The 11,725-nt window shown below is 45.5% G+C and overlaps 1 protein-coding gene across 3 annotated transcripts in view; it reads left to right on the top strand.

The window, feature by feature from the left end:
- The first annotated feature begins 2,707 nt into the window (after positions 1-2,707).
- The window catches only part of IGF2BP3 (insulin like growth factor 2 mRNA binding protein 3), a 156,162-nt gene continuing 147,144 nt past the window's right edge, over positions 2,708-11,725 (top strand). For 2 of the 3 annotated variants that reach the window (XM_012804338.2, XM_023512476.1), the window contains exons 1-2: positions 2,953-3,127; positions 4,490-4,550. In XM_012804338.2, coding sequence (XP_012659792.1) covers positions 2,953-3,127; positions 4,490-4,550 — 236 coding nt within the window. Of the gene's footprint in view, positions 3,128-4,489; positions 4,551-11,725 lie in introns of all 3 variants that reach the window. The other variant, XM_003788501.2, reaches the window with a different exon arrangement.

Raw genomic sequence — 11,725 nt, 5'->3', positions numbered from 1 at the left:
AGAAGCCACCGTTCAACTGACTTTGGAAGCAAGCTGAACATATAGAATTTGTTCTTTTTTTTTATTGAATGGTAACTATGAACTATGTACATTAATGCACTTCTGGGATACACTGTGGGGTTTTCACATACAATTTGAAACATTTCCATCAAACTGGTTAACATAGCCTTCATGTCATTTTCTTAGTTATTGTGTTAAAACGTTCATATTAGAAAGATTCTATCTTTCTGAACATTATCTTAGAAAGATTCATTTGTACCCTTGTAAGATAAACCACAGAAGTGATCCCTCCAATCCCCCTCCCTCCACCCATATAGAATTTGTTCTTAAGAAAAATTAATGAGAGTTAAATGATCAACAAACCTCAACATTTACAGTGGTATTAAGATTAAACATTACTAAATGAATGAAAAACAGTATTTCTTCAAATGGCTTTTGGTCCCATGCAACAGGTATGTTTAAATAAATTCTTTAAAAAATATTTACATTTTGCATACTATAGAATAATAACTTTTTCCTTTTTTCTGATCAAGGTACTCTTTAAAATAAAAATGAAAAAAGTAAGCTCTTAGAAGTCAAACTTAAGCATACAGTACAGATAAATTTCACCAGTAAACTGTTCTTTCAATATTGAGCTTAAAATATAGTTCCAAACATTGTTACACAGGAACACATTTGTCCCCTCTCATAAAGGAAAAGCATTATTAAATTAAACGTGAATGAAATTATTATTAAAGTGTGTTTACGTTTAGAGGGTTAAATTTGCTTAGTAGGAAAGAAAAACCTGTTAAAACAGTTGCATTTTAAATGATCTGACACCTTCCAGTTACTTAGCACAAAAACACAAACTTTGTTTGTAAAAAGACAAAATGTAAATAGTCTTTATATCATGCAGTAATTTCCATGCTTTAAAAACTGCCATTCATCTTTTAATTAGAAAATACACACTTTTAAGTGCTATAAATGCTTTGACAAAGAAACAAACTACATCAGTTAATGATTGAAGATGTTTCCAGCGTAAATCATAATATTTTCTCTATTCACAATACTTTTTTCTACCAGTAAGCGTACTGAGTCGTTAAAGAATCATGTTTACATTTAAATGTAATATAGAATTTCACTTTTTAAAAATTAGCATTTTATGTCTTTTTCATAGAGTACCTGTTAAAAAGTATACCACAAGTATCTGGAGCAAAAGAAGCCTTTGAGAATACATAATCATTAAACGACCCTTGGAGATTTCCACAAGATCCCCAGCACTGCCTTCGTTTCCGTATTCTTCGTCTCGCGTTCACATTTTGTTGGTCCACAAAGGCTCCACTGGGCCCAGATCCTCTCCCCTACACCCACCATTGTACTCGTTACATATAGGGAAAATCGTGAATGGCTCTCAAGGCCAAAAGCATGAAGAAAGACTCAAACAATATTTAAAGCGCGAATACCACCTATGGGTAACGCGGAGAGGTCTTCCTGTTTAAAAGTCCCAAGTTCTCCAACTAAAATTATTTAAATAAAAGTGCCAGCCTACGCCACTCTTTCCTCTCTAGAAACTACAGAAAAGGAAGGTTTCCCTTTAAATACCGACTTCTCCCACTTTGACTTCTCTCCCCCAGTCGCCCAGTCCCCCCGACGCCCCCTTCCCCAAGGCACAAACCTCCGCCCCGGCGCTCCCCTCCCCCACCCGTGGCCTAGCCCGCCCCCGGCCTCATTTATCCCGGAGCCTTTTCTGAATCGTGCAACCAATGGCAAACGCGAAGCCGAGAGCCACCGCCAGCACAGGCGGAGGCGGAGGAGGTGTCGCCCAGACACCCGCCCAGGACGCTGCGGGCTCCCATCCCCCCACCGCCCCGAGTCGGGGCCGTCCCACTTCGGCGGTGCCCCGGGCCCGACTGGGGTGCACTGGGTGGGGCGAGTCCGCCCGCCCGTCCCGCCCCCACCCCCGCTGTGTTTCCGTCCTTGCCAGTCTTGGAAACGTGCTCGCGGCTTTGCTCGGGTTACACTTCTGTCTTTAAAGCCACCAGTCGAGTTCGGGGTTATGATTCTTTGGTTTTGTTAATTACCTGTTTTAAAAAATTGAATGATTAAAACTACGGTAGCTAGAGCTGAGGAATTGCCTAGTTAGCAACCCCACCCCTTTCCTCATCGGAGAAAAATAAAAACAAAACAACCCAGTATTGCAACCTTCCCTCCCTGGATCGGCCCTGACCAGATAACCCTTTCTAAACTCGTGTGGTGACAATCAGCTCCCCTCGGCGCCGGGGCGGCGGCTTTAGCGTTTTTTTCCCTCTTCCTCCTCCCCCTTTTCAGGGTCCCTCGCCCAATCTCATTTCCCCTCCCCCTCTTCCTCTCGCTCTTTTTTTTTTTCCTCCGAAACCCACTCTAATTGAGGCGCTGGGATTTCTCACGTGAGACATTGATTTGTAGTTTGAACACGTGGCTCATTCAAAAAGCCGGACACTCGGAGCGGATTTTTTCCGCCCCCTGCGCCTTCTTCCCTCCTCCCCCTCCCCTCCCTCCTGCCAGTCACCCTTCTGGGTTTTTTATGGGGAGGCGGCGCCTGCCTCTCGTAGTGTGATATTTTCACAGTCGGCTGGCCGATGCCAAAGGGGTTGGAGAGGAAGAGACAAAAAGTAGTTTTTTCCCCTCCTCCTTCTCCTTTCTCTTGCTAAACCCGCCTCCTCCTCAGAGTTAGGAAGACTCGTTTTGATGCTTTTGGGTTATAGCTAGGCTTTCTTTCTTTCTTTTTTTTTTTTTAATATCTAGAAAAGGAAGAACAGGAGCCCGCGGATCTGATTTTTTGCTCCTCGTTCTAGTACTTGGTCCTTACTGTGCTTGTGTATTTTAAAGGCTAGAAGACGAGGGGAACAAAACCCGCCTGGATCCATCCATCTCTTTGGGTGGTTTTAATTTTTCTTTTTTCTCGTTAATTTTTTTAAACAACCAGTCTGCACGATGAACAAACTGTATATCGGAAACCTCAGCGAGAACGCCGCCCCCTCGGACCTAGAAAGTATCTTCAAGGACGCCAAAATCCCGGTGTCAGGACCCTTCTTGGTGAAGACGGGCTACGCGTTCGTGGACTGCCCGGACGAGAGCTGGGCCCTCAAGGCCATCGAGGCGCTTTCAGGTGGGCCCCGGCCTGGCCCCGCTCGGGCTCTGGTCCCAGCCCCGCGCCGCCGGCCGGGGCCCACCGGGGCGGCTCCGCGAGCTCCAGGCCCGGCGCGGGCGGTGAGCGGGGGTGAGGCCCAAGTGCGCACACGCGTGGGGCCGGGGGCTTTCCACAGCTTCGGCGCCCACTGGGCCCGAGGCCCCGTGCCCCGGCCGCAGTTTGCCGGGCGAGGGCGGGCACGCTGTCAAGACCGCCCGGGCGCCGGCTCAGGGGCGCGGGGCTGGGGGAGGCGCGCTCCCCCCACGCCCCACCCGGGCCCAGGCGCGTGCTCCAGGCCTCGGCACGCGGGGCCGAGCTTGAACGTCCGCTTGTTTTCCTTCCTTCCTGCTTTCCTCTGGTCGTTATTTACGGCGCTGGCTTCGCTGCCCTCCCCTCGGCCATGGAGAATGGAAAGTGGCCTCGACCCGGCTGCCGAGTGAGGCCGAGCGCTGGTGCCTCGCGCAGGCGGCCCCGCGCTTCCTCTCCACCCTGCAGGAGGGGAGCGAGTGCGCCGGTTTCCCGTATTTCACCTCTCCTGGTCCGACGAACGAAAAGGGGCAAGTGAGCTCGGGCAGCCGCTTGTCGCCTGGGAGGGGGTCGCCGCCACGGCGCTGGGCCACCAGCCGCTCTCCGGGCCCCGGCGCGGGGCTGCGGCCTCCGGGGGTGGCTGGGTGGCTCCTCCGAGGCGGAGGACCTTGCCTGGCGGGGCAAAACGCCCAAGGAGAAGGCTGCGCTGGGGTTCTTCTGGGGAGCCCCTTGCCTTTTGGCTTCCCCTGTCATCAGCTCCGACCCGGTGCGGGAGCCTCGCCGTCCTTTGCTCCTGGTTCAGGCTGTTGCTACATACACCTCCGGCCATTCACTCGTCCTTCGTCTCCCTTGTCGTCCCTGGCCCTTTCCCGCCACTCCCTATCCTCCCGAACTCCACCACCTAGTGTTTCCCGCGGGTCTGGGCTCAAGCAGAGAGAAGGGCCAGGGCCCCTTCCCCCGAGTTTGTCCTGTAGGGGAGTGTGCAGGGAGATGAGAAGAGGGGCCGCGTCCCTCTGGTGGGCCTTAAGGAGTTGGGTGACCCTCCCCCCAGGTGGGCGGGAGAGGCCTGGGGACTAAAGTGTTAGTCAAGTAGTGGGCCCGCCAGTTGATCCTCTTTCCCAACCATCTGTAAGTTAAAACCCCATCCCTGGCCGAGTGGGTCGGTTTGTCTATCGGCCTTGAGCCGCTTCCTGGCCTTGGGGGCCATGGGGTCTCAGAAGGCCATTTGTGTCGCCACTTAGGCAGTGTTTGTCCTTAGGGTGGGGAGAGCCGCTGAACCCGGCCGACCTTGTCTCACTTATTGTGTGTCCGCAGGTAAAATAGAACTGCACGGGAAACCCATAGAAGTTGAGCACTCGGTCCCCAAAAGGCAAAGGTGAGCTTATTTATTCTGTTTTCACCGATTCTCTTCCCACTCAATTATTGGGAGGAAAGACTCAGCTGAAAACAACTTCTTGTCCTCCTTAGGCTTATCAGGCTGCTGTATGGCTTGGCGATTTTTCTTCTCTTCTTTTTAAGTTTATGGCAGGGCTGTGTGTGTTGATGATGCTGGGAAGGACTAGGGAGCATTTCTGTGGCCCCTGGAGCTCGATTATTGTTGGTTATCAAAATCTTTCAAGGAAGCTCACAGCTAAATATTTTGTGCCAGTCAAATTGCATATAGAAATCGAAATCAAAAGTCTCAACGGGGAGACTTGGAGAGTTTTGCCGGACTTAAGGAGCAAGGGCTGATTTCCCCCACACCTGTAGGTACAAGGTAGCTGAAAGCGGCCGCGGACACGCGCGTGGTTGGCGCGCCTTTCGTTCTCTGTCCGGAGTTGGGAGGCCTTGGGCGCCTCTGAGAAGAGAGGAATTTGCCTTTCCCCTGTTTGCTCGCCGGCGAGAATTGGAACACGTGAGTGAAAGCCTGGGCTTTTCTAGCCCAGAAATACCTTTTGGTCACTCCTAACCTATATAGATTTCTGTAGCCATGGCCTTTGTTTCCCCCTCTCCTTTTAGGGTGTGTTTTTGCTTGCAAGATTTGTGCTGCTGAAGCAGGGAGATTTCTCTTCTCCGTGTCACTTTGTAGAATGCTTGCAGATTGTTTTGGCCTCTGAAGTATTTTGGAGATATGGCCCCTCTCTCTAGAGCAGGCCAGATTCCGGCTCTGTAACCAACTGGAAAGGCACTGTTCCCTCCCAGTGGCCATGGGGGTGGCCTGTGCCTTTTCTGGGTTTGCGAGGTGGGGTTAGGGTTTCTGCCTGCCCCTCTCCCATCCCCCTATTCCCAACCTGAGCCAAACAATAAGCTTAAGTTAATTTAAACCAGGGCTGCGTGTATCTGGTTAGGTATTGATGAGAATGCCTGCTTGGTGGAGGGCAGGAGGAGTTTGCTATACTCTTTCTGGTGCTGTGTAGAGGGAGAGATGGCTACACAGTGATCTGTGTGCCTGTTTCTAGATTGAGCTCTCTTCTGGGTAAAGCATTTTCACAAATTTTGTTTAAAAGCAAAATTTAGGAACGAGCTAGTTTGGATTTTTGTGTATTTCTTTTGTCCATATACTTAAATCTCATTAGGATAATTGAAAAGAGATTCAAGTGACCAAATGTAATTCTGGTAGTGGAATTTTGGTAGTGGTCAAATTATTTCGTATAGAATGTAATTCTATTTTAAAAGCTCCTAAAGAAATAGAACACATGTTGAAAAATACCTACATTGAGTTTAGTTTAACAGGAATTTAAAAACTGAGGAAGAAGTCATAGTTCCTTAAAGTTTAAAGGCATAGTTTGGTTACCTAGGGAAAAAGTGTGAGCACTTTCTGGCAATTTTAATTGGTTTCATATTTGGCCAGTGTTTCTTAATTTTCTTAAAATGTTGAATAAAAAATAACAGTTGTTTGAAGGACTGGTATTTCACCATTTGAAAGTTTCTAAGTTTAAACATTAAATGTTTTGAGTTTTTCAGATGCAGTTCATTGACCTACATGTAAACACAGGTTACTTTGCCTTCCCTTCCTGCTGCTTCTTGCCAAGCTGGTATGAATTTCTCCCCATGTGTAAGAAATTAAATTTAAAATATTACCTGATAACAATCGCCTGTTTTGTCCTTAAAGGCTTTTACTCAGCCTAACAACATACTTAGTTACTGTTATTTTTTAATGAACAGGAGTTCTAAGGTAAAATGTTACTGGTGGCAGCAAGTATTTATCAATGGAAGCTTTATTAACAATGTAGATTAAATTTTCAAGCTCCTTTTCACTGGCATTAAAATGCTTTGGATTTTAAATGACATAGTACCATCTTACTGGCAAATAGAGGTGAGAACACTGGAGACAATTTTGTACTGATTTGATTAGAACAATCAAGTAAGTCTCTTGCTTGTGTTAAAATATCTTAAAAGCAGAGCTTTTTTTGCCTGGGGAAATTACTGGAAATCTATATTAAAATTGTTTTAATTGAAACTTGGAGCTGTGATGCAGTTGTCTTTATCTGGACTGTTCCATCTGCATAGGCTCTGGGAGAGGGCAGAGAAGGCACCCTGGTGACCACATGCCCAGCAGCTATGGGAGCATTAGGAGGTGGTATCTGTGGGGGTTGCTACAATAGTGAGTTTAGTGCTGCAGCTTAATCCTCGGCAAGTGAGTCTGCTGGACTTTAGGGTGGAGTTCTTTCTGCTTAGCAGTCATTTCATTCCATCCCGTTATCAGGCAGGCATCTGAAGCAGGCACACCCACATGTGCAGCAATGACCTTTATACCTGCTGTGCAAGGCATGCTGGGAACCTGGTGCTGGAGAATGCTATGGTAGCAGGCTGAGATGGATGAATGGGCTTGTAGTAACCAAACTGGGGAGCAGGTCCAGGGGGTGATTGGCAAGCTAGCCTAGCTGTGGCTTTGAGTGGAGCTGGGCGGGGACCCTTTCAGGAAGGGGCATTGTTGAGTTTGGTTCAGACCTAGCTTACCTCCTGATTACCGGTCTCCCGGGAATGTGGAAGGAATGTGGCTTTTCTGCATTCAGATACCCCTCAGTTGAGGCAAGACTATAGCAATACTTCACAGACCTTGAGGTCCCCTGCAGCTGGGATGGAGAGAAGATTGCAGTGGATATCTGTGATAGTGTTGTACTTTCTATTCCAAATGTCAAAGATAAAGCATATGAAGACTTGATGACTTTGAGGTATAGCAACGGTCCTCCTCCTGGGAACTGTATAAGGGCCGAAGTATTAGGAAAGTTGAGAACCATTGAGGTATAGGTTTAACATTTTCCCCCTTGGGGTTAAGTGGGGTGTAAACGTAGTTATACTTTGAAGACTGTAGGTGAGTTTGGTTGGAAGAGCTGCTGGTATCTTGTTTCCAGCCTTGTTTGTGCCCCTATGTGATTATGTAAATAGTATTGATGTCCTTTATTTGTTATGTTGTGGGCTGTTGGGCATGGGAGAGGGAACAGAAAAGTTGCTGATGGTAGGGAACTGAGAGGATGGTGGTTTTAGTGCAATTTCCATGACTTTTTTTTTTTCTTTGCAGTTTTTTGGCTGGGGCTGGGTATGAACCCGCCACCTCTGGCATATGGGGCTGGCGCCTTACTCCTTTGAGCCACAGGTGCCACCCTCCATGACTTCTTTGAATTACGAAAATTTTGTATTTTTTTTATTGCATAACTATATGTATATTTTTGAAACAGTCTCCATCACCCTGGGTAGCGTGCTATGACATCATAGCTCACAGCAATCTTAGACTCTTGAGCTCAAGCAGTCCTCTTGCCTCACCCTCTCAAGTAGCTGGGATTACAAGTGCCTTACCATAATGTTCGGCTAGTTTTCCTATTTCTAGTAGAGAGGGGGTGGGGTGGGGGGGCGTCTCGCTCTTGCTCAGGCTGGTCTTTAACTCCTAAGCCCAGGCTATCCACCTGTCTCAGCCTCCAAGAGTGCTAGGATTACAGGTGGGAGCCCCTGTGCCTGGCCCTACCTAACCATTTTTTATTAAACTTCCTCATGATTTACCTGTTAGCATTAATTAGGATTAAATGTAACTGATGTCCTTCTTTTTGTCTCCTTAAAAATATGAGCTAAGTGTGGTGGTGCTTGCCTGTAATGTCAGCTTCTCAGGAGGCCATGCTTGAGCCCAGGAGTTTGAGGCTGCAGTGAGCTGGCATCAGGTCACTCTCTGCACTCCAGGCAGGGCAGCAGAGGAAGACTTTATCTCTAAAATAAATAAGTGAACAACTTATTTCTGTGTTAGAATCTTGTATTTATCATGTAAACTGGACATAGTATTATAAAAGTCATGGGTTTTAAATATATCATACTTTCAGTGGCTACTTAAAATCTAGTGCTGCATTTTAAATAGCTGTTACAGAATAGTATGGTGCCATGAGCCCATTTACCAAAGCATGTGATCCTGCATAGTGAGACTGACTTCAGAGTCTCAGGACAAAAAGAGTTGTCTTTAATTTGGAACATTTAAACACAGGAATGGACACATGTATGAATATGGATGCTACCCCTTATCAGTGTGGTACTGGTGAATCTTGTGAATTGGAGAAGTTTCTCACACGTGCAGAGACTTGAGGCTCTGAATGTTAGGAAACTTTATTGGCTGGTAAAAAATTATAAGAAGGGCTGTCTTTCTGGAGTGCTCAGTTTAAGATCAATGTGTGAGACCGCTTCAGTGGTTGTAGCTGGAGAGATTTTTTTCTTGGCCTCATATTTTCTCAAAAACAGTTTGAAAGATCTCTTTGGTTTTAATGCAGTGTAAAAAAATGAATGTTGAAGTAGCTTCTACTGTGTGGATGTCCACAGTAACTCAGAGGAAGATGTTATGGGAACATGACATGTGCCTGGAGCCGGGGGGACTGGAATCTTGGCTTCTGTTTCTGGCGTTCCTTTTGCTTGTGTGATCATAGTAAACTATAAGGGGCATATATTTGGTTATGATATTTTACCAATCTGCTTGGAATAAACTAGAGATTAGCTAAGTGTTGAAAATATTTTTGAATTACAGAGATAGGGTTTTCCTTGTAAGAAACTTGACTTGAATTTTCTGTAGTGCGGCAAATCTATTGCTTTGGCCTGTGTACCTCTCTCAACAAGAAGGAAATGATTTTTGTTGTGCTGGGAAACCCTTTCGTGACCCCTGCTTCGGTTAATGTGGTATAAGATTGAAATTTTGTATTAAAGTGAAACTGTTGAACCACCTTAGTATGTTTGAAATTACTTCATTATAATTGTCTTTAGCAGTATGCAGGCAGCAACTTTTCTAGCAGTAACTAATTTTTGAAAGGTATGAATTATCCATTCAATAACTTTGGCAGTTGGTTTGGTCTGGGAGGAAGGAAAAACGAGATGGTGAGCTGTGCTATTCTTAGCTGAGTTTCCTTTATTGTCTGTTGCCTCTGATTCAAGCTTTCAGAGTCATAAGACAGGAGGTGGCAGTGTGGGAGCAATGACCAAGGGGTAGGATTGGTATTCTTAGGATGTCTGCTCCATAAATCTGATGTTGCAGATTGGCTTGGACCGCCTGGATTTTCTTGAAGGCTGGTGGCTAGCAGTTTTGAGTGCTCTGTTAAAATTGAGGGTATAATTTATCATGGTCTGAAATTGCTATTTGGCAAGTGTTCAGTACTGGTAAATAAACACAGTTATAAATATTGATATAATACGTGAATTTTACTGCCCTGAAGGGGAATATGTAGTATATAAACTGTATGCATTTTAGGGAATTATCCTGAGACTATTTAACTTGATTAGAAAATAGTTTGAGGCTCAGCGCCTGTGGCTCAAGTGGCTAAGGCTCCAGCCACATACACCTAAGGTGGCGGGTTCGAATCCAGCCCAGGCTGCCAAACAGTGACAGCTGCAACCAAAAAAAATAGCCAGACGTTGTGGCGGGTGGCCTGTGGTCCCAACTACTTCGGAGGCTGAGGCAGGAGACTCGCTTGAGCCTAGGAGTTGGAGGTTGCTGTGAGCTGTGGTGCCACGGTACTCTGCCCAGGGGGATAACTTGAGGCTCTGTCTCAGAAAAAAGAAAATAGTTTGGAATTATTGTAGAAGTACTCTTTGAAGAATTTAGTAGAACTATAACATAAGCTGAAAAAGGTGTAAATACTTTGTATATCTGTCATTATTATTTAGTTGTTTGGGGACTTGATCCTGTTGTGATCATGGTATTTCAGTTATCTATTGCTGCCTAACAAACCACACAGATTGACAACTTATTCTTAATGATCCTATGGGTCTGATAGGAAGTTGGGTTTGTTCTACATGGTGTCATTTGGGTCATTTTACTAAGCTAGGCTAATAGGACCAATGGGACTTCACTCTTAAAACCGATCTCTTGGTGGTGGTTCTTGTGACCTTTCTTCACATAGTATCTCATCATTCAAAAGTAGCCTGAGCTTTTTTACAGCACAGTGGCTGACTCTACCAAGAAAGAGTGGAAGCTGCCAGTCCTCTGAAAGGTTAGACTCAGAATTGGCACATTGTTACTTCTGTCCCATTTGATTGGTCAAGGCAAGTCATTAGGCCAGCCTAGATTCAAGGGGAATATGGAGATAGACCATCTCTGGATGGTAGAGTGACATACAGGTACCCAGAGGGAGGACTTGATGGTTCTCTTTGTAGATTATCTTCCACCAATTGGAGGAGGAAAGGAGTACTGGCTTTAAAATGCTTTGAACAGAGTATATCTGAAAATTGCATTTAGTACCAGAAATGGAGAGCTAGCTCTGGTTGTAATATCCTGGCAAGAGCTTTGCAGAAAACAAGTATGGCTGTTCTCTATATAGCCATGAGGAATAACCAGCAGGATTTGCTGATGGATTAGGTAAGGAGTATGAGAAGAGTCGGGTATGACGAGTTTTTTTGGCTAAAACAATCAAGTGGATGTTGGTGCCAGTTATCAAAATAGAGAGTATTGGGGAGGAACAGATTCTTTGCTTTCGGTGTATCATGTTTCTGATACTTAATATCAATGTAAATTAAAAAGTTAAATAGGCAGTTGGGGATATCAATCTGAAGCTCAAGGGAAAGTGGGACATAAAGGTGAAAATTAGGGGCTTCCTCAGTTTGTAGTATTTGAAACCATGGAATTGGACAAGATCACAAAGCAATGGAGCCTGGGTCTCTATAAGAAAGGAAAGACCAGCTAAGGAGGGTGAGAGGAGATAAGGGGGAAGAAAGCAAGCAGGGTGAGCTGTCTGTGGAAGGTAAGTGAAGAAAGCCTGGAGGAGGAACGTGTAATCAGCTATGTGGAAAACCACTGAGAGCTGCTGATTTGGATGGATGGATGAATGGGTGGGGGTGGGATTGAATCTCAGCCTATAAATAAATGGAGAATGGTTTACAATTTTTGGAGCAACCTGGAATACCCCCCTTCTTTCGGAGTTCTTTTGTTTTTTTTTTTTAAGGATCTTGATTAACTTTATTTTTTCTAGAAACATTTGAGCGTATCTCTCAGAAGATGGAAGAGTCTTCTCTAGCTTTAATCTTGTCTAGCTTTAATAGATCCTCTTGCACAATGGACAAGACTTGTTTGTGACATCTAATAAAAATTGACCTACTCTTGGAGCTTTTTTT

Source organism: Otolemur garnettii, unplaced genomic scaffold (assembly GCF_000181295.1).
Source record: "Otolemur garnettii isolate 467f Iridium unplaced genomic scaffold, OtoGar3 scaffold00028, whole genome shotgun sequence".
In the NCBI taxonomy this organism is placed as follows: domain Eukaryota; kingdom Metazoa; phylum Chordata; class Mammalia; order Primates; family Galagidae; genus Otolemur; species Otolemur garnettii.
This window is presented reverse-complemented; position numbering and strand designations above follow the sequence as displayed.